Source organism: Ammospiza nelsoni, chromosome 2 (genome assembly GCF_027579445.1).
Source record: "Ammospiza nelsoni isolate bAmmNel1 chromosome 2, bAmmNel1.pri, whole genome shotgun sequence".
Classification (NCBI taxonomy): domain Eukaryota; kingdom Metazoa; phylum Chordata; class Aves; order Passeriformes; family Passerellidae; genus Ammospiza; species Ammospiza nelsoni.
In genome coordinates this window covers 53,510,967-53,534,104 of record NC_080634.1, presented here as the reverse complement: position 1 = coordinate 53,534,104, position 23,138 = coordinate 53,510,967, and the positions used below count along the sequence as shown (strand labels likewise).

The following is a 23,138-nucleotide window of genomic DNA, read 5'->3' as shown; positions in this document are numbered from 1 at the left end:
GAAACCAGAAGTCAAAAGAGAAGCGATATTCCATATTCCAGCGAAATTACTTTATAGTGAAGTGAAATCAACATGCACACACCTCTGCTCCTCCTAAACATCAGGAGCATTAAAAAAGAGGAAAAAAAAGGAAAAAAAAAAAGGAAGTAGGAATAGCGTATGAGACGCGCTGCTAACTCCGCATTTCCAATTTTGCATTTTTAATCTTCTGTGTAGAACCCTTCCAACCCTGCCCCCCTAAAAACCCCCAAACAAAACAAACAACAAAAACCCAACTCACAAAAACAAACAAACAAGCAACACTCAAAAATATAAAAATACAAACAGACAAATAGAAAACAGAAAAAAACAACACCAAAACCAGGACAAACTGCACACTTCAGCGTTCTTTATTGATTGATGAAGCTCCGCCCCGGGCCAAGGCCGGCCCGCGCCGGGTGACGCCACAGCCGCGACCCTTCGGCCCCGCCCGCTGCGCCTGACCCGGGCGGGGGCGGTGGCGCAGGCGGGGCCGGGCCGGGCAGGGCCGGGCCAGGCTGGGCAGGGCTCGGCGCGGTGTGGAGGCTCCCGGCTCGGTGAGGCGGGCGCGGGGTCGGGCCCCGCCGGGCTGTCGGGGGTCCCTGCGGAGCCGGGGGGCGCTGGTTGTAGCGGGGCGGGCAGGGGGAGGCACCGGAGCGGGCCCCGCGGGCAGGTGGTGGGAGGGAGAGGCGGGGAGGGCCGGGATCTGGGCAGGTTGAGGTGACCCTGGTGGTAAATAATGTATTGAATGTCTTGAGGGGTTATTTGTCAGAGTACTTCGGAGAGGTGCTCCTTTTATTTTGTCTTGTTTGTTTTGTTTTTAAAGGATTCGTGTCAGACCGGTTGGAGTTTCTTGAATCTGCTAAAACGTTGGTAGAGATCAGAAACCGGCAGGCACACATAGCTAATGAAATAGTATTAAATAGCAGTCTTACATAACACTGAATTTTCCATGACGATCTTGCAATGTTTTGGAATGGTAGTACGATGTCTTTGTACTTCGGTGCTGCGGAAAGCGTCAGTGCCGGGCAGCGCAGCTGCGAGATGAAGGGCATTGTCTGCCCTCCTGGTTCTCTGCTTTCTCTTTTAGAGAAGTGACAAGTAGGCACCCGGGGCCTGGAAGCTCTGTGGTGACAGCATGTGATGGAGGTGCAGACCGAGGAGTCAAGAAGGAAGCTCTTTTATTTGGACAGAAATAATCTTAAAGCTGCAGTAGATGAGGAAAATTAGACGTGCTGAGTGAATGTAGGTGCTAGGATACCAGCCTGAGAAGAAGGTGTAGTTTGAGATGTCAGAGGATGGCAGTTTACTGAAGTGTTTGGTAATTTGGAGAGGAAGAATTACTTTAATAGCACTAACTCTTTCTGTTGTCTAGTCTGTGATATTATCTAGTAAGACAAATTTTTTTACTTTCCTTAAAAACTAGGAGTAGGCCGCCACTTAATGAAAAAAATTAAAGGCTTCTTTAAACAACCTAAATAAGCTAAAAGCATAAAAAGGTAAATTTCTTAGCAAGTACCTGGCTTGTATTAGTTTATAGTCTAGATACCATTTAAATCTTTCAATTCTTGAAAGTTACTAATACTTTCTTACTTGCTCTTTTCATATCGAAATAAGGCTGAAACAATTGTGTTTGCATGGTGCTTCGTAGTTGGTGGCTGAGAGAAAAACAGTTTTACAAATAAGAAGAGCTCTTGGATTACGTGTGTTTTAGTTTGGGTTTTTCTAAAATTTGATTTGCATTTTCCTCCCCTACTCTCCTTCAAGAATAGTGAGTTGGCAAGTGTATCTGCCTCTGTCAGTCAGGCTGTTTAATCCTCTTAATAAGCCTTAGACTTCATGTTTACAGTCTAGCAGTGAGATCCACCATTGACCTGTATTTTTGTTAATATACATTACTTTTTAATGGAGTGGACTTTGCTGCTTCAGAGGAAGGATGGGTGAGATGGTAGCTTACAATATCAAATTAAACTCAAGTTTCATTGTTGCACTGTAGCCTCCTTTGGTCAAGTCACTTAAAACCACAGAGTATATCTGTACTGATAGAAGAAGAAGGGCTCAAGTGCTCGACTGATCTGTGATTATTTACAGTGCCCTTTAGCTCTTGCCTCAATTTTGGACTGTCTTTCTCTCAGACAAAGTTCCTCTGAATCTTAATTAACACTAAATTGTACAGATCTGGGCTGATCTGAACAGGCCATAGGACCAAAGATTAGCTGGCAGTGCTCTCAGTATTGTAATACACATTATCCCATTCATTACAGCTTTAAAACAGAGGAAATGAGATTCAGCATTATACAGGAGTGGATTACTCCTGTAATAAGTATTACAGGAGTAAATATTTAAAAATATACAGATAAATATTAAAACATGCAGGACACTTAAATGCTATATTAAGATTGTACATTTAAAAAAGTGAAAAAGTATATTCCTTGGATATGATTAGATTGCTATTTAAATGTTCTCTTTCAGGTAATATTTATTTTTCTGTTGTGAAGGAGCAATTAGATAAGCTTATTTAATACCATCCATTCTTTTGTATTAGTTGTAAACAATTACTAAGAAAGAATGAAATTTTAGTTCATGAAAGAATGAAAGTTTAGTTTAGTGACAACTTTTGGTTCTCATATGTTTAGCTTGAAATCCACTGTGATGTCCTTCCTCCATTTCCAAGTGCTCTGCCAACCAGATGCATTATTTGGAGGTGACTGTGCTGCACATGTACTGCAAACTTGGGATGTTTCAGACAATCAGAGTTCCTGAGCCAGCTTTTGTGGCTGTGCTGTGCACCAGTGCTCTGTGGACACTGATGGTGCTGACATCTCCATTTCCTTTCAGAGCTTTTCCAGTGTCATTAAAGACTGAGCTTTAGCAAGAACAGTGCAGTTGTCAGTATGAGAACTATACAGTGAAGAGTAAATGAATTAAATATTAAGTTGAAATGTAGTTAGGATTTTACTTGATGTCACTTGTTATATGCTAACAATCACTAGCAAAAGGATTATTTGAAACCTGTAAAGTATCTTTGTGTTAGCCTCACCCAGAAAAAACCCCAAATCAATAAACACGGGTCAAAGGGGACTTGTACTGCAATTGTGCTCACACAAATGAATCATTTACTTCAAGCCTTGAGAAAGGACTTTATACAGGCTTGGAGATACAGGCACAAAAAATCTTAAATCACTACATTTTGCTCAATAGAAAAGTAAATGGTGATAATAGATTAAACTTGTCCATCCTTCTCAGTCTTCTAAACATTTTCTGTGTTTTAACAACCTACAATTCTCAAATCAGAGTCTTTACTGTTAAATTGGTTTTCATCTTCATACCCTAATTAAAAGGAAAAGTGGATTTTTCAATAGTAAGTACAAGTGTTGATACACAGTGATGTGCTTTGGCTGTCACCAGGTTTTTCTGCTGTAAGGATCCACCTATATACACAACCTAGTAAGGAGTTCTTTCCAATTGCTTTTACTCTGAGTGTTTGCTGTTGTGCCGGTCAGGAGCATACTCTTAACTTCTAAAGCTGATGTCCTTGGTGGTTAGTAAATACACACTTATGCCAGTGTTCTTTAGCTTAAAGATGCCGAGCCTCTTGGCAACAAGTGACTGCAGTCAATCAGCAAACTCTCCTCTAGCCCAAAATTTGCTGCATGATGGGCAGTGAACCTGGTGGCTTGAGCTGCTGCTGACCCACTCCACTGGGCTGACTTCTCTGTTTTATTCTGAGCTATGTATCTGTTGTTGTACTGAAACCACTCATCTTGACTTTATGTGAAATTGGATTTTGTAGCATCACAAAAACAGATGCCTCCCATATTACATGGCACTTCTGTTGTGTGACTGCAGATGCATCAGTTACCTAAATGCTCTCTGCATTTTCATTATAGAGTGTGGGAGCAGAACACAGTATTCTTTGCTTCTTTAAAATGTTTTCATGACCTGCACTTTGTAAATTTCTTTGTTTTTGTTGGAGTAGAGGGAGGATATTTTCCAGATTATTTTTTTATTTAGTTTGTTGATAGTCTAAAACCAGAAGAGACATTAAGTAAACTTAAATGTAGGTACTATTTCAGGATTTTATTACAAGTTTGGATTTAATTCTTTTTTCTTTCCAAGTAATTATTTATTATTACTGATCTCCTTTCTTCTTTTCACCCATTATATTTGTAGAGACTAATCCAATCTCTTAGCCTTTGTTGTATTGCCTTGGTAAGCCAAACCTACACCTTTCTAGGGAAGAGTGATTGATTCATCACAGAGAAAAAACCTGCCCACCTCTTCTGGCACAGCTTCCTTGGATGTGGCTCAGTGTGTGAATTCTCACCAAAGCTCTGTACCATGGTGTTAATGTTTCTGCCCATGTAATGGATGTATTTTCAGTCTTGCACTTTGTATTTTACTTACCCCCATGTTTTCTGTGGCTTAATATCATTGTGATTGACAGATGTCTCCTTTCTTTCAACTCCCTTACTGCAGAGAATCATGGTTTTGCTTGAAAATATCTGCTCTTTAATTTAATACAGTATCCCATTTTTGTTTGATCATTATTCTCTTCTAGTATAATTGCCTGCATTTCCTCTCAAGGCTGCCAGCAATAAAACCCAAACCACACCCAAATTCCTTGGAATTAATTATTTGTATTTCCTGTGTTTGGCCAAGACCGACAATCTGTGTACAGTTAAAACAATGAGTTAACAAATTTTAGAATTCAAACAAGTCTTCTGGATTCTTTTCCACACTTCAGCTGAAATACATCAGGCATTTTGAGGAATACATTCTGAAACAGGCTTAGAATCTGCAAACTTTTGTACATGTTGGAACTTCGAATTTTTTGCACTAGGGGTGCAAGGATTGTAAAACACCAGTTGCCTTTTTTCACTGTAAAGGAAATAAGTAATTCCATGTTTTTATTTTGTAAAGCACAGCTTTAACTGTTCAAAGTATATCACAGTTTTGTTTGTTCATGTTAGTTGATCGAGATCTAAAAATCTGTTGAGTGCTTTCTCTTAAATTATTCAAATGGAAATATACTGTTTGAAAGTTCAGCCTTTATTTAAATAGACAAAATGGTAACTGAATTTTTTAAAACCTTAGAGATGTTTTTGGGAAAGTTAGATTTTTTTAAAGTTAGTTGTTTATTCCTCTTGTTTGCTACTGATCTTGAAGATGAAAAATTTAGTATCGGGCATGCCCATGTTCTTCTGATGTTTAATTATTAAGAAATAAATATCTGTGATGCAACTATATTTGATGGTTTTAGATTCCTTGCTGTCTTGGAATCATGTCAGCTGAATCTGAAGGTTATTAGGAGATAACATATCAGACACTGTTCCAAGCAACTAGATAGATTTCTGCTAATACAGGCAGTAGGGTCATCATTAAGAAGACATTTTATTCTAAGGTAAACATTGTTTGGCTTTCTCTCTGTGTATTCTTATTGATTTTTATTCCAATTTGCAGTAATGGAACAACTGCCGGATCCAGTTATGCAAGCAGATGCAAATATTAAAGCCATTAATGAAGAGTACAGGAAAGCCTTTTTTTTTATCAATAAAGGACTGAATACAGACGAACTGGGTCAGAAGGAAGAGGCAAGAAGTTACTATGAGCAAGGGCTTAACCACTTGCTGCGAGGAGTTAGCATTCCATCAGAGGGTCCTGAGTGTGCAGGGTCCCAGTGGGAGTCTGCCAGGCAAATGCAACAGAAGATGAGAGAAACCCTGCAAAATGTTCGTGCTCGACTCGGCAGTCTAGAGCAAAACACCCCACCAGCACAAGCATCTCCTGCTATGATGGATACCCCTCCTGGGGTGCCCAAATTATACCCCTCCATTCCTTCCAAAGAAAAGCCAGAAAGACCCCCTCCCCCTAATTCTCTGCTTGTTCCAAGTCAGTTGCCTGCAGCAGATGGAAGTGTTGCATCTGTGAGTCAGGGGCAAATTCCAGCCATGAGTCCATCATCTGCAAAACCTCTTTGTCTGCCAAATGAAGCACCTCCTGCCTATACTCCTCAAGCTACCAATGGCCACTTTACTGTGTCCTATGGCACAGACTCTGGGGAGTTTTCTTCTGTCAGTGAGGACTACTACAACAACAAATGTACTCAGCCACCTCCCCTGGAAAACCTGGGAGTGGATGCAGATGAGCTGATCTTGATTCCCCAAGGAGTACAGATATTTTTTGTGACTCCTGATGGGCAGGTTAGTGCTCCTTCATATCCTGGATATCTGCGCATCGTCAAGTTCTTGGATACAGATAGTGAAGCTGCTCGGAATCGTCCACCGGCATTTCTTCAGGTAACAGGAAAATAATTTTCTCCTTTAATTAAAACTGTCACAAAGCTCTAACAGGAAATCTTCTTAGGTTCTTGCTCTTGTGAGCCTAAATATCCCTGTGATAAAATGAAGGATGATACAGGTGCTGCAGAAATGGTTTTCTGCAGGTACACACTTCTACAACTCTTTCTGTGGAAAGCACCTCTGTGCCTTCCCAAGGTTTTCAAGTGCTCACTGTTCTGGTGAATTCTAGTATGTAAAGGACTTGACTTAAGATGTCTCTCCATTTCATAAAATTGACTTGTTTTTTCATGTAGAGAAGACATTTTGATTCACCTGTTGTAACAAATCAGGATAAAATGGGGTTAGGTGCTACCCACTTCATTGTCAATTAGTGATAAGGTATTGCAGTTACAACTGATAATTTGAAATTTGAGGGTCTATGTTTATCCAGACTTAGAACTACAGATAAAAAAGATGCATTATTTGTACTTTTTCAGTCCTTACTTTCTTCATGTGGGCATGTTCTGTAATGAACATAATATTTCTGGTCTGGATTCTGACTCTGGATCTTCTTGTTACAGCTAAGATTGGCTGGTTTGGGGTCTGCTGGATCCTGATCTGGGGTCTGCTGGTTCAGCTCCACTCATGTTAGGTGTCTTCAATAGTAGGCCAGTGACAGCCATGCATTTCTATTTGTCCTTTCATGTAAACCTGTCCCGAGATCTCCAGAGTGGTACAGGCACTGTGAATCCTGACTTGTTTGGCAGTTCTTTTCATTTGGGCCTCAAGATGAGACCTCAGTTAAGAGAGTACCATCCTGAATTCTAGTCTTCTATCCTGTGAAAATTAATACTTTCTCTATATTAGACTGTCAGAACTAATCAAGAATGATAGTTCCAGAATCACATGGGGATTGTTTTTCTTTTGTTCAGGATGATATAAGGCTTTTTATTTTTCATCATAGAATCATAAAACAGTTTGAGTTGGAAAGGACCATAAAGATAATTTATTTCCACCCTCACTGTCATCAGCAGGGAACCTTTCACTAGAAGGTTCCACTGGAAATTTTATGGAAAATCAAGTTTATGGTGTGTTTCAGTATGTTCTGCCTATCTTTCTTTTTAAAATCATCCTTTGATTCCATGTACTTGTTTTACCTAGGTTTGTGACTGGTTGTATCCTCTGATGTGTACCCAGTCTCCTGTTCTGTGCTGCAATACTGGGGTCTACATGTTCCCCGACACAATGTCCCAGATACCAGGGTCCTACGTGGGAGTAGTGCTGTCTTCAGAACTTCCAGCAGCTGACAGAGAGCTGTTTGAGGATCTGTTAAAACAGATGTCTGACCTACGAATCCAGGTAAATTTCTGGGCAGTCTTTTATAAGCCAATAAGGAAAGGTATAAATCATCAATATATTCTCACATTTACATTTAGTTGTGTAAAATGACAGATTTTTGTCTTTGTGGTAAGCTCATCTGTGACAAATAGATAAAGTAGCCATGATAAAGCAGCATTGTAATGAAACTGTAGGTCCTGTGAGATGAGACAACAGAAGTTTTAAAATACTAAACTCTAAGCACAGAGTGGAGTTCAAGACCATTTTTTATATTTTCTCTATTTTTCTGAAAGAGATAGGACCCAGAATGAAATTACGTGTTCAGGAGAAAGCATGCTTTTCCTTATGCGTACATGCACATAACTCTCAGCGTAGTTTTGATGATGGCATTCTTGGAATATCATGCCCAAACATGTTTACAGTTCAAAAATGTTAAGCCACTTCAGAGAAGATCTGGGAAAATAGTATGTACCTCAGAAATCTGCCTTCCAATGGGATCTCAAAGTAGATGAATCTGGTGCTTTAATGCAGGAAGATGTTGACAGGTAGAGAAAACAAAAAAAAACCCCATAGTCTAAAAAGTGTGCAATAAAATTCAGTGATTTGTAATAAAGTGGAAAATATTACTGTAAGAGCCCTGGAGCATAATTTGAGGAAGAGTGGTGATCAATAGCTACTTAAAAGATTATAGCATCATTAAACCTTTTCATGCAAGAATTTTGTTGATTCACCAAAAGCTGAATTCATTGATGATGAAGGACCAGTTTGGGGCATCCCATGAGGGCGGAGTTCTGTTAAGGTCTAAATCCTGGTGAGTTCAGCAGGGAATTTCACTAGCACAGGAGGCCACTAACTTTTCTTAAAAGAGGAAAGTACTACAGAGCTATGTGATATTCACTCACCGGATAAAATTCTGTCATTTTTCCTGTGTAGAAGTAGTTCAAATTGGATATCTTATTAGTTCTATATTTCCCTAAAACTTTGTGTTTTTGTTAATGTTCCCTGATGCGATGTCACAGGTGCCAGGATCCCATGAGAGAGTAGGGTTACCTTCAGAGCTCCCAGCAACTATGAGAGCACATTTTGAAGATAAATTTAAACAGAGGTCTGGCCACAAAGTCCAGGTAAATTCCAGGACATTCAAAAATCCTATAGTAAAAAAAAAAAAGTCACAGAAATGCATGTTAGAATTGCTGATTTGATTGACAGCATCTGTGTATGCTGTGTCCTGTGGGTGTTTTTTTTTTGTGGTTTTTTTTTGTTTTGTTTTTTTTTTTTTTTTTGTTGGATGGCTTTTTTGTGTTGTTGTTTGGTTTCAAACACATTTCAAATCAGCATATTTCTGAAGTCTTAAAAACTCTGATATAGCACAAGTATTCCAAAGCCTAGTCTGATGGCCATTTAATGTGTCTGTTTTACATAGTAATTGTGAGGATCTAACTGACAACTGTATTTAATATAAATACAATACTGAGTTCCCTGTCTTATTAGAGAATCCATCTTTTTTTGCTCCTTAGGGTAGATCTTAGAAGTCTTGTTGACTGGTTTTCTTTATAGTGCTCCAACCTGTGGCATAACTAAATTACATCTGGAACATAGTTTGGGTTTTTTAAAAGCGTTTTTTTTGTTTTTTACCTATAGCTGTTCATTGAGGTAGTTTCTCCTGCTCAGCCCTCAGAGTGTTTTGGTCACACGCTGAAGACATTTCCTGAGCTCCAAGATTTCACCTTGCTGTCAAGCAGTAAATGATGATGTAGTACATGTCAGTGATACATTGTTAACCTGGGTAGCAACCTCCTAAGGTTTATCTATTTTTTCCTGTTAATGTTTGTTTTACTACAACATTCAACATGTGCAATACCCTGCTTTTATATCCAGTAAATATTTCAGGGGAATTTAAGAATTCCCTGTATTAGGAAATACTGTTCTGTATTGTGTATTCTGATCTGGCTGTGGGTTTAATCTATAAATGCTCTCATTTACACTCTTCTAGACTAAACAAAAATGTTTTTTCTTTCTGTCATTAACTTGCAGTGCTTTCAATCTTTGAAATGCTTGAGGGGCTTATTTACTTTTACATTGGACAAGTTCTCTTAACAAAAACTTAAACCTATTACAATTTTTTAGGTTTCTGTAATTAAAGTTTAGTTATACATTGCCTGTGAGCTGTGTAAAGTGATGTTACACATTTTAGAAGTGTTAAGCAGCCTGTGGTAGTGGTTGCTGTGTTTTAATGATTAACATTTACTACAGAAACAGTAGAGTTTGACACGAAGTAACAAAGGACCTGTCCACCCAGCCTTAAATAGGGGTCAGTATTGTGCATAGTTTGATGTTTTCCTTGGCTGTGCCAGTCTGAAAAAGCAGCAACAGCACACAGCATGAATAATCTCCTTTATTTTTGAATTTGGGAGGAAAGAATGAGGAACAAAACAACCTCAACAGCTGCATTCCTTTAGTGTAGCTGGATTCTTTAACCAAAGACTGCAGTTCCCATGCTGAATAACAAAACAGTTGACTTCTGTCTGAGAAGATAAAAATGAGAGATGGACAGTCTCTTATCTGTTTTGCTGGTGAACAAGTAGTGTAAATTTTCCCTGCTTGTTATTTGGCCATATGGCTGCATTGGCAAGCAAACCTTCTCATTGTAGCTGGATGAAAAAAGTGTACAAAAAAGCTGACCTGCCTGATAAGCTTTCCTGGATGTCTATAATTTTTGTGGAAACTGTAATTGAGTGTTAAATTTTGCTTGAGTTTCTGTACATCTACCCAAGGCATGCACAACTTTAGTATTACTTGACAGTGGATGTGTATGAGCTAAACTAGAAATACTGATGATAGGTTGCAAAGTAGATGCTCAGATGTTTGCTTTCATTTGTCAGCCTTCTGAAGCCTCTAGTGATGCAATTCACTTGCCTCAGACTGTACATATCCAGCCACAACCTGAAGAAGCAGAAGATCAGAAAGAGTTACCAGAATGGAGTGAGAAAGTTGCCCATGGAATCTTGTCAGGTACAGCTGTAATAAGGGGACTTGTGTTGAACAGAAACCAATGTTAGTGACATTTAAACATATTTTCACCTAAATGTATGGGTGCTGATAGAAGCAGAGTCATCAGAAGTAGTTGTGCACTAGTTCCAGTGTTGATCCTCTAAAGGATGCCTTGATAAGCTTTATAAAAACCATGTAGAATATAAATCCACTGCCAACAGTTTGTTCATTGCAAATGAATTTGGCTTCTCATTTGACTCTATTAAAATATCACCTGCTAGGACTCAAACCACTGTGACAGAACAATTTTACCCCTGTATGAGCACATATTGGAGTAGGCATCTGTTGTGATTTCTGCAGATAAACATGTGGGGTTTTTTTTCCTCTGAGAACCTTTGGAATATACAGATGACCAACAGCTGATTGTATATGAATCTGCAAGGAGGACTAGAGGGTTGGGTTTGTATGTTTTCCTGAGTGCTAATAGTATTGAGATGTGCAGTTCTATAAATTCTAACTGAGCTGGTGCTGGCATATCCATGAAAAAAATGAGTATCTGAATTAGGCTGATGTTTGGATGTGGGCTGGCTGTATTAAACTTAAATAAAATGAATGTAAAAAGTGGTGGTATATGTGCAGAAATTACTGCAGGACTTCTGTGCTGTCCCATTCAGGGGAAAATATAATTGCAGACTCCAATCGGGAATGTTTCTAAACCTTCCTGTTTTGCACAGGCAGAGGAGGGATAGATGAAGGAATCACAGTCCACAATATTGTACATACTAAGAAAATCAATTTTTGTCTTGAAGGTGCATCTTGGGTAAGCTGGGGCCTGATGAAAGGAGCAGAATACACGGGTAAAGCTATTCACAAAGGAGCTTCTAAACTGCGAGAGCACATTCAACCAGAAGAAAAGCCTGTGGAAGTCAACCCAACTGTAGCAAAGGGACTTCACGTAGCAAAACAGGCTACTGGAGGAGCTGTGAAAGTCAGCCAATTCTTAGGTAAAAATTTCCATCTCATAGAATAGAATATTTTTGTCTTAAATAATAAAAACTTCGTAAAATGCAAGCTGGTTTCTCTAGCCAGTAAACTGGAGGAGTTACTGACTTGATAAAATTCAGAGATCAGTAGTGCCTAGATTGTGCCTAGTTATCTCCTGCAAGAGATGTGCTTTAAGACTGGTACGTATTACTTGGCCTTGAGACATCCTTTTCTTTCCTAAAAGAATAGTCTGTATAGTCTTAAGTTTGCCATGCTTTTGAAAGTTTTAGACAGTTAATTCAAAATGTTATCTCTTATTTTTTTTAAGTTGGTAGCCATATTTTTTAAACCTCTACTCTCACTGGTTACTAACATACAGTGACAAGAGAATGTGTGTGTGCATATTTTTAAACACACACACCTGAAACAAGTCAATCTAACTATGTATGAATATCAAAATAGAAATGGCCTGATATTCAGAGATGCTTGGAAACCTTAACAACTCACAGTAACTTAATTTTGTTATTTATTTGCATATAATGTTTATATTTACCATCTAGTGACTCATCCAAGTTTAAAACTAAATTGTGCTGATCTTATATAACTACTTTGAAGGGTTGGAATGCTTGTAAGAAAGACTTCTACAGAAGACAAGTCAGGAAAGCAGCAGCTTGTTCTCTGTCTACCAATTAGAGATAACAAAGTAGTGGAAACAGTTTGTTGAAATTTGAGTGTGAGATGCATATAAATGTCCTTTAAGGAACTTATTATTCACAAGGCCAACGTTACTTGTTTCTTAGGATTTGCAGCTATGTAGAACCTGAAAAATAAAGTTGCTTTGTATCAGTTGGGCACTTACATGCGGATTAAAGTCTGTCTTTTATATAAGTGTATATAAATAGAAACATCACTTAAAACTTCACTGAAACTTCCTGTTAATTATGATTAAAGATTTTTAAAGCATGTTCTATGTTCTCACTAAATAACCTGCATACTATTTTTTTATGTTAGTTGAAGGGGTGTGTTCTATAGCAAGCTGTGTCGGAAAGGAGCTGGCTCCACACGTGAAGAAGCATGGCAGCAAATTAGTTCCAGAATCCCTAAAGAAAGATAAAGATGGAAAATCTACTTTTGATGGTGCTCTGGTTGTAGCAGCAAGTGGAGTTCAAGGTAATAAAAATTCCCTACACTTTTTTAAATTACATATTTTTAATGGTATGAACTGAAATAAGCTGATTGTTTCTACAGGGTTTTCAACAGTGTGGCAAGGTTTAGAAAGTGCAGCGAAGTGCATTGCTAAAAGTGTTTCAACTGAGACTGTAAAAACAGTCAAATACAAGTAAGTAACATTTTTATTGTTTTCATCTTCTATAGCACACTGTTACTGTCTCTGAATACTGGCAAGGAAAGCTTATGGAAGTGCAGGGAAGCTAACTGAAATGCCTCCTTTGCTGTAATTATGTAGCATGTGATAAGGTGGTAAGTGCACAGTAACAAGCATCTCTTGTATGCAAAAATCCAAAATGAGGAATTGTAGGAAGTATTTTTTTAGTTCTTTGTAGAAGTATTACAGCTTCAGGCTGTCTTACAAACAATGTTCAGATTTATATCTTTATTATATAATATCATTATGAAAAAAAATTACTGGTTTAAACCTCTGAGCTCTAATCCTGAATTTATGCAAACTTAGCTAAATTTATAAAAAATAAAAGAACCTCATCTGTCAGCAGGTTTGGCTAAAGCAAGGCAGTACGAAAATTAAGAAAATTTTGTAAGCAAATCTAAGGTAAATATAGCAATAATAGAACAGTCTCACTTGCAGAATTAAGATGTTCTTAGAAGAAGATAGTGGGAGAAGAGGACAATAACATTTGGGATTAAGATGATGATACTAAGTTGATGGAAAGATGAGAGCTGTATGCATGTGGAGAATAATGGAATATATTGAAGTAACTGTGAAACATGAAATGCACCTCTCAGAAAAAAGGCAGTAGATTTAATAGAAAGTGAAGAGTAAGCAGAAGCAAGCAGTTTAAATGGAATTGGTGATAAGTGTAGCAAAAGAGATATTTAAAAGGATTGCTGAAAGTGCATGCAGGCTACAAGCCAATGGTAACAAGATAAACATCAGCATACAGTATTAAGCAGATTGGTATTCAGGATTGTGTTGTGATGCGATTCAAATAGGAGGCTAAATAGCAAAGTTCTAGTCAGGTGTAGTTTATTGCTAATGTTTTTTTTGCAGTAGGAATGTCAGGAGAAATTGTACTGGTAGTCATTTCACATAAATTCATGTTAATGTTTTTGTTTTAGATACAAATATAGGAAATATGGAGATCAGCAGACAACAGACACTAAGAGTGAAAAACAATAAGTAACTACCTGTTGTAGCTAACTGCAATATGATTGAAAATATTTGATATGGAATCTTTAAAACCTATCCTTATAATTAGATTAAAATTTTACATAATCTCCCTTCTGTAAGCTGTTTTTTTTTATTTCAGTGACAAAGATGTCTGCCACTCAAAATACCAGTGAATGAGCTAAATTCCACTTAATGGAAACAAAGCTAAAGGAGCACCATCAGTGTCTCTAAATAAAATTTTTAAAAGGCTAAAATTTAGCTGCAGTACCCTTGTGGATGGAATTTTAAAGAGATGCTCATCCTATGCATGTTGATTAAAATGGGTGGGAAAATGTAGCTTCAGAAGTAATGTGTCTGCCAAAGTCCCATGCTACTAACTTTTTTTAAAACTATTTAAATAAATGCAGTGTATATATCTGCACAATTAAAAAAAAAAAAAACAGTTAAAAATTATGCACTTCAGGCAGACAAACTAAAAAATTAGTTATCAGACATTAGGAAGTTGTCACTCTTACTGTACTGGATAAGCTACAATCGTACTTTAAATGAGGTTACTTATTTTACTGATGCTGTACTGGCTTATGATGTTCCTGACGTGAAAATAATCAAATTGACAAACTAATCGAACTGACAGATACATCTGCTGTGAGATTAATTCTTTGTCCTGCAAATCCAGTGTTGATGATTCAAGGCTGCTGCTCTATCAGAGAATTAAAGGCAAAACAAAAAACCCACGAATTCTTTTTATTTGGTCTCATTGTTAGTTCCAACCACATGCTCTGGCTGCTCTACTGATATATTATAGATTTTTTGGGTTCTTGGGTATTCTTTGCTTCTCTCTATCTTGAGGTCCTCTAAGAACCTCTTGTTGTAACAACCACAGGGAAAAAGTAACTCTGCTGACTGCTGGGATTCTGATGCTGCCAGGAATACTTCCCTTTGCCCTGGTTTGTCTGACTGCAGTGCTCTCTGGAGAAATGTCTAGCCAGAACAGTTGAAGTTACTGCTCTCACTGTGCTCTTGTCCTCCTTCATTGTGCTCTCTGTGCACAACTGAGTCCTTAGTGTGAGACTGCCAACTTGCCACTAAAGCACAAAAAAGCTGGACTCACAGCCCATGGGAGAGAACAAAGGTTTTTATCACTTCATAATTTTCATTGTGTCCTCAAGATAGTTTTGTTGACCCTTTTGGAGTTCTGTATGATGCAGCATTCCAGGTGGGGGTCTCAGAAGAGAAGAGGAGAGGGGGAGAATCTCCTGCTGGCCATGCTGCTTTGGATGCAGCCCGGGATACAGTTGGCTTTCTATATAGAGAGTGTAGGAATTTTACCTAAGAACTAAGGTGAAAAAGGACCCATGGTGATTGCACAAAACTTCTCTCCCCTCCCTTCTTATCATTCTATAAATAGGTTTTTACTCTTCAAAATTGGAGGGGAAAAAGGGAGAAAGACTGGAAGTGTTCTTGAAGAAAAAGAGAAGGAGCATATTGGTATTTTCAAAGAGCAATTGATCTGATAGAGGAGCAGCCTTTATTCAAATGGCTTCATAAATTCTAATAATTCTAATTTTATTCTGTAGACATTTGGGCACTGTGCCTTTTTTTTTTTTTTTTTTTTTTGGAAATACTGAATTTTGGCTCTCAAAAGAATTCAATGAAGATTAAAATACTAAGCATACAGATCTACAAAACTGTTCTCTTTCCTTAGGTATGGAGAGGATGCTGGTGATGCTACAGACAACGCAATGAATTCTGCAATCAATGTTGGTGTTACAGCATTTAACATTGAAAATATTGGTATCAAATCTGTGGTAAAGAAAACTGCGAAGGAAACCGGCCATGCTGTGCTAGATGAATATAAAGTATTGGATAATGAAAAGAAGGGTAAAAAATGAAAGCAATTAAGTACTTCTCAGAGCCTTACATTAGAGATTAAACTTCCTATTTAGAAGTAACTACACTGCTCATCTGACATTGAACATAAGTCACAATGTACTTTTCAAGCAACTGTTACTTAATTTAAAAGGAAAATGTAAAAGTAGGAAGAGCATTTGTAAGAGGAAAAATGAAAGTTGTCACCTCCTTGTTCAGTACAGAACAAGAGGTTTAAACAACTGGATCAGGGCTTTAGGCAACTGGAAGTTTGCAGTTCATATACTTGCACCTTTAAGCACTTTTTCAAAATAATATATGGAATAATAGATTAATATAGAAATACTATTGTGAGTATTTTTGTAACACTTTATATTTATAAAGAAGATGGTGATACAGACAGAGTAGGATGGCTAGTTCTGGAATAAGTAAAATTACCAGTTTTGGCTTTATAACTATCCTTAAGAATTAGTTTTACTAATCAAGGCTTGTCTTATTTAATATCTACTACTAATATAAGCATTGTGTTTCATTGTTTCATAGAGAATTTCTCTTTTCACCTACAAAAAAGCTGATCTTACCCAAAGTTCATGCTAGGAGAAATGAAAGATGAACCTCAGGTAATTAGGTAGTCATTCCCTTTTAAACTTTTTTTTTCCTCATCCAGCATGTAAGTAAACCAAAGATACCAAGTATTTTTTCTAAAAGAGAGTATTTGCAGTTCTAGAAAAATGCATTTTCCAGTTGACTTCATAAGGAATATACAAAGATTCTTTGAAATTCATGTTTCTATGTAGAGAGACTAAGTATGGTTTTGCATAAATTAAAGTATTTTTCTGTGACAATATTAGAGGGCACTGGGAAATTCTATGCATTCTGTACTTTTCGGCTGATCCAGAAAGATTGAGATTATATATCATGACCTCATAATGGAAGACTCCTAATGTTTGAACAAATAGGTCTGTTGGTCATCATCTTTATTCCATTAAATTGATAGTTGCACAAGGGTGCGAAGTATTGAAAAAGACAATGAAGACAAACCCTTTTTATTAAGAGTTGTGCAAAATAGACACTTCTGTATAGATTTGTCATCCCATTTGTACCACAGTATAAAATAACTCAAGATGTTAAATCCTTGAGATGCTTTGACACTGCTACTTATTTAACACTTTACTGTTGAGTCTTAAAGCTACTACACATTCTAATATTGGCTGGACCTACAACAGGCAGAATGCCAACAACCTACAACGTATCTCCATTTCATGTAGATGGAGAAAATAACTATAAACTTTTGGTGGCAAGTGATATTTGTAGAAGATTGAAAAAATACAGTAACAACTACAGTCTGTTAGAATGGTAATAGGTGCATATTTTGTGGTAGCTACTGCAGGTGTGTGCTTTAAAGTGAGAAATGTGAAAGAAAGAATCTAACCACTTGAAGTGTAACTTTGATTTATGCAATAAAAATAAAATCTGTGCTTGACCTTTTTATGATATGAAGCTACTGTATGGATCCATAAGTGGAAGAACTAGGACTTCTTCAGAAATAATAAACTTGCAGTATTGGGCTATATATACAGTATAAACAAGCTCATCAGCTAGAGTTTAAATATTTCAAACTAATAAGTTCCATCCAAAGTACACTGCAACAATTTCTGTTACTATAGTCTGCCACTTGTCAGCTTGTGTAACCAGTTAAAGATTGCTGAAGACTTAACACTAGCAAAAGCATTTTTTGTTCCTATGAGCTATATTTACAATAGGGATATAGGTATTTGTATCTTCTTTCTCCCTCGCATTTCAAGGTTTTGCATATAGCTCATACCGTTCAGTTTCATCTATAAACCGTCAAAGCAAAAAGTTGCATTAAAACAACAGTTAAGATCAAGGTGTTACAGTCTTCAAGAGACCACATTGGAGTACACTGAGGAAAAACAACATTTAAATGCCATCAGTATCAGGTAGTGGTGTCCTGCTTAACCTGCTGTTGTTCACTTCATGTGTATGTCTTTCAAAATGGATTAAAACTATTTTTTGAATGATGCCTACCCCATTTTGCAGTTTGTAATGTGCTATATCCATGATCTTCCCTTTTACATTGTTCCAAAGTTTAGTTAATTTTCCCAGCTGATGGTATGATGCTTGAACTTAGCTCGCTTCCCCTTCCACTTCTTCGGCCCAGGGTAGCACTCCATAGGCTTCTCCTCCATAATTCCACCATATACAACAACCTTCTCACATTTACTGCCTTATCTCAGCTCTCCCTTTTATATATTAACCTCCCAAAACCTCCTGTCTTAGGTTGGCTTTCTATTCATAGCTTGGTTTTGTTTCTTTGAACATCTTTTGATACATGGAAGTCCTTGAAATTTTAGTAAGCCGTGTAGTGTATTAGCTATTATGTGATTTCCTAAGGCATTCTTACTTCCAAATTTATTCAAATACTTTTCTACTACAATATTGGTCTCAAATCTTGTCTTGAGAGGATTACTTTCAATGATCCCTAAGTCATTCTTAGCTATGGCCATCTCTGGAATTTTCATAATTGTGTAGATATAAACCATGGTTTTTATCTCAAATATGAACCCCTGTATTTGAAAAGATTCTTCTGGATTCCAAGGGTTGTTTGATTGGTTTGTTTAATGCTGTTTTAAAACCAACTTGGAATAGTCTATTTTTAATATTCCCTGAATAAATCCATAATCCTTTAAAAAGAATTGGTAAACATATCTTCCACTACAAAAAACCATGCCGACCAGCTTAGGATAGAATGATGAGGGTTGGAAGGCAGCTCCTGGTCTGTAATCCACCTCCTGCTCAAAACAGGGCTAGTCTGGAGCACAGTACTCTGCCCCAATTCTGCTCATGTTGTGATTATCTCCAAGGATGGAGACTTCACAGCCCTTCTAGGCAACTTCTACCCAACTTAACTCTGCTCAATATTTCCCCTTATACTGAGCCAAACATTTTTAAATGAAGGTGCATTCTATTGCATATCCTTTCATCATGCACACTGGAGGAAACTTTGGCTTCTCCCTCTTATCTAGACTTTCCTATTACATAGCTAATTACAGCACTAAGCTCTCCTTATGCCTTCTCCAGCCTGAACAAAGGCAAGTTCCTGACCTAATGCAGCCCTTGGAACTTGTTTGGGAGTCAAAAGCTAAGCACTTCAGCATGTGTTGAACAGAGTGGAAGAACTCTCCCTCAGGCTCCTGGCCATACCCTTGCTATGGCAGCCCAGGGGCCCTTCAGTCTTGTTTGCTGTAAGCTGTTGGCAGCTCATGGCAGCTTCTTCACCAGAAAGGCTGTGTCTTCTACAACACTGCATTCTAGACACTACTCCAGCCTTATTGAACCATGGGCTCTACCCATGCCAGATATTGTGCTTTGCGTTTGCTTTTTGTTGAATTCACCTACCTGTGAATGGTCACCCTTTTCCTCCTGCATCCTAACTGCTCCTCCCAACTCATCACCATCATCAAATTTGCTGGGCTGGTGCTCAGTCTTCCAGGTCGTCAATCAGGAATTAAGGGTATTGGCTCAGGTACCGATCTCAGAGTCAAGCAGTCATACTGCTGATCTCCACACTGCAAGCCTGGTGCCCAGACAATTTTCCAGAAGCCTTATGAACCAGTTATCCAATCTAGAACTCACCAATTCAGCTATAAAAGTACTGTGGGAGACTACATGAAAGTCTTTGGTAAAGTCAAAATATACAACATCCACAAGTTTTCCCTTGCCCACACAGCCATTCATCATACCTTAGTTACTGGTGCTACAGAAATAACTTCTTTGTAAAAATCAATTTATGCCTTCAGCAACCGGTTTACCTTGCTTTTAAGTAATTCTAGGTGTTTAATGCCTTTACATATCATAAATACTTATTTAAATATAAAATTCTGTTTTCAGAACACATTGTGTTGTGACTAAGTTTTCTAGCTGTTCTTACTAAAATTTTTGAACTCAACCCATTAAAAGCCTTAAAACAATGATAATGCCTTTAGCAGTATCCATATACCTAATTTTAACCAATTTATTTGGAATAAAGAAATGGAGGAAAATTCTTTAGTGTTGCAAGTGTCATTATGTTACTGCTGTGATTCTTAAAAATATTGATGGTTTGAAGTTTTACACACTGTCCTGGTTTAGGGCAAATTTGGGAGAAAACCTACAAAGGGGTTCCTCTAAAAAGCAGTTTGAGCAGCCCTTCCTCCAGCTGGTTCGGGAAAAGGTTTCCTTGGAGAAAAGTGGAAAAAACCTGTTTATTGAACAGGCAAAGCATTCACCAGCACAAAAAGGGGACAATATTAAATAATAAAACCTCTTGCCGCTCCGAAGAGATGACAAACTCAAAAAGTCCCCTTTGTGGGCTGTAGCTTGGCTCACTCAGTTTATTATCCGTCTCTAGCGCAGGGAATGCTGCGGTCCAGGCCCAGACCAGTGGGCCACAGGGGCAAGCTCCCAGTGCTCTTCAGTCCAGAGCACGTTCAAACTTCAAAAAGAAAAACCACAGTCCAGGGAACTCCTCTGCCTCAACTAGCTAAAAACTAACTAAAATCCAAAGGAAAGCTCTCTCCTGCCATCTGTCCATGCTGCAGATAATACAGTCAAGGAAAAAGATGTGGGGGAGCAAATGCAGTCCCTAAAAACAAGCTCCACGCTTCTTCTCTCCCCCCCCATCACTCGGAACCAGTCTTAAAGGTGCAGAACTTGTTTCTAGGCTAAACAGATGGATGGGGATACAATTCAGCATTATAAAGTCACCCTGGAACACACACACAAGACCTCAGTCCACCAGACGCTTTTCTCTCACTTCAGTTCCCAAACCATCAGGCGAAGCACCCCATTAGACCTGCAGTGCTGTGCCAACCCAGCCAGTGTGGTCTGGGCTCATCCTTATGTGCACAGTGACCGGGTTCCTGAGAGTTTACCTGGTTAAGACACCTAGTAATCCCTGGCTGAGGGTGGGACCTGAAAGTATCCTGGAGAGGAGGTCCCATTAAAGTCTCCTGGGGCAGAAAGAGTACGCTGTGGGTGGGGATACAGCCCTCACTTCCCCTGTGCTCTCTGTTCTCAGACTTCTGATTCCAGGCCTCTTCCTGAGCTTTCTGAATGTGCCCACTCATTGAGAACAATTAATCAGGCTGGTTACATTAATCTTGAAGCAGTTGTTCACAAAAACTTGTAACAAGAAAAATGGCTACTGATTAAAACCTTTGCTGTTAATATTTAGTACAGTTGGTGAGTTATGAATGCTAACCTAGGTCCAAGTCATTACTTAAATTACTGGTTTGCTATGAAATGGGTTTTCAATATGAATCTTAAAAAGGTAGCATTCAGTAATACATGAAAGCTAAATGAGCAGCTAAATTTAAATGCAGTTACAGTGCAGCACTCTTCTAAATTTGTTTCTTGATTAAATATATCAGAAAATTTTGAATTCAACCCACACCAAAGATGGTAATTCACTGATTAGCTGATAGCATCAGTTATAACTTGAGACTCAAAAATCATCTCCTGCTCAAGAGGAGGAGTCTCATATATCAGACAAGTGAAATTAAAATTACTTTTTCTTCTTAGAATCAGTCTTCCCACTCTCCATCCTACCATTGTACTCCCATTCATTAGGTCCTGCTGCATTAGTGCCCTGCTGTTACAGTATAGGCGAGGCATTAGATTGGGTAATTCCAATGTGACACACTACCACTTTAGGATTACAATTCACAACATTTCAGGACTGGTTTATGCTATGTTAAAGTAATGATAATACATAACCTATGTTTTAAACTTTTAAATCAGTGGCTCTGTTACCCAGCAAGTGGTAGGGCTATGGCATTTGGCTTGCTACTCATGCAACAGAATTCCTTGAACTGAGAAAAACATACCCTTTCTCATAATATATCAGTAAAGGAAAATTAAAGTTCACCCCCTTCCTGGGAAAGTGAACAGATAGTTCCTTTAGTGAGCATTAAGTCTTGTGAAACGGTGAGTTGATCTATGAGTGCACCAATTACTCCTAGTTTCACGCTGTCCCTTGCATCAAGTCTCGTGCTTTCCTGTGCAGCTGGTAAGGCACTTCAGATCACCAACCAGCAGAAACTGAGAACATTAAACATTTTCCCTTATGTAAGTTCTCAATGTTTCAGGAGCTGTATTGGCTCCCTGTAGAGTCACACAAATGTCAAAAGCTGGCACTGAAGCAGCCAGAGAAGGTGACAGGAAGAACCTGACAGAGTGATACCACTCTTAGAGCAATAATCTGTTTAACACACCCCATAAAGATCTACCTTGAAAAACCCATGAACTGATCTGAAATTCCTTGTTTGAAAAATGCAACATCAAACATTTTTAATCATCAAGACCATGTAAGATAATTATTTTCCAATACAGATTGGCTAACACCATTGATTTGATCAGTGATGATGATTAAGGCTGATTATTCTGGACTCTCCTGTCTCAGGGTCTTACACACTAATTTGGAAATAGCACAGATCGCAATTATCAAGTGTGCTAAAAGATGGGCTGGTCACGCCATAGGCCAGGTTCCACCGCACTGTGCCTGCCTTCACATGTGGGTCACAGCGTCTACTTAAAATCGTCCTACTTCCCATCCAGAAGAAATATTTTTAAAAATCTGCACACGTGTGTTTCCCTAGGTCATGAAAAGCTCAGCACACAGTTCAACCTACACAGTCAAAACTCTTAACTAGGCCAAAGCTGTATCCTATTTCCCTCATCCGTTTCTGGTGCTGCCGAGCCCCATGCTGGGCATTTCGCTAGACCGAGGACAGGGCAGAACGTCCAACGCGGGCCGTCACAGCAGCGGCGGGCGAGCGCTGCTGCAAAGGCGGGCGGACGGGACGGGGCAGGTGCCGGCAGTAGCGCCCGACCCCGTCTCCCCTCTCGGCTTTTTCTGGGCAGCGGGAGAGCCGCGGGGAGTGAGGAGTAAAAAGTGCCCGAGCCGGGGCTGGGGTGGCCTCAGCGCGCCGCTCCCTCGGGCTCCGCCGGCCTCTCGCAGCCGTCACCCCGCGCAACGCGGCCACGCGGGGATGCGGGGGGACGGGCGCCGGCGGCAATGGGGGAAGGCGGCGGCCGGCGGCCGGCAGAGCCGGAGCGCTTGGCGCTGGAGCTGGGGCGGGAGAGGCGGAAGCAGTGAGTCCGGCAGGGGACGCGGCGAGGCCGGGCATGGCGGCGAGGCCGGGCACAGCGGCAAGGCCGCGCTCGGCGGCGGCTCCAGGAGCAGCCCCGCAACACCGCCCGCGGGGCGCTCCCGCCGCCTCCCTGCGGCA

General features: G+C 39.2%; 2 protein-coding genes across 3 annotated transcripts in view; both read left to right on the top strand.

Moving 5' to 3' along the window:
* The first annotated feature begins 461 nt into the window (after positions 1-461).
* SPART (spartin) lies at positions 462-17,899 on the top strand. 2 transcript variants are annotated; one of them, XM_059493409.1, is made up of 9 exons: positions 462-575; positions 5,482-6,317; positions 7,461-7,658; positions 8,657-8,761; positions 10,520-10,649; positions 11,438-11,632; positions 12,624-12,782; positions 12,861-12,951; positions 15,683-17,899. In XM_059493409.1, the coding sequence occupies exons 2-9, from the start codon at positions 5,484-5,486 to the stop codon at positions 15,867-15,869; spliced, it is 1,899 nt and encodes a 632-aa protein (XP_059349392.1). In that variant the 5' UTR covers positions 462-575; positions 5,482-5,483; the 3' UTR covers positions 15,870-17,899. The 2 variants fall into 2 exon arrangements, with proteins under 2 accessions (XP_059349392.1, XP_059349393.1); XM_059493410.1 differs by lacking the exon at positions 8,657-8,761.
* A 5,025-nt stretch (positions 17,900-22,924) lies between these two features.
* The window catches only part of CCDC169 (coiled-coil domain containing 169), a 28,059-nt gene continuing 27,845 nt past the window's right edge, over positions 22,925-23,138 (top strand). Inside the window, 1 exon segment of the mRNA XM_059466684.1 lies at positions 22,925-23,001. Coding sequence (XP_059322667.1) covers positions 22,925-23,001 — 77 coding nt within the window.

Coding starts and splice junctions, on each gene's coding strand:
- SPART (XM_059493409.1), top strand. CDS start 5,484: ATGGAACAACTGCCGGATCCAGTTATGCAAGCAGATGCAAATATTAAA. Junction 10,650..11,437: donor TGCCCATGGAATCTTGTCAG/GTACAGCTGTAA, acceptor TTTGTCTTGAAG/GTGCATCTTGGGTAAGCTGG. Junction 12,952..15,682: donor GTAAAAACAGTCAAATACAA/GTAAGTAACATT, acceptor CTCTTTCCTTAG/GTATGGAGAGGATGCTGGTG.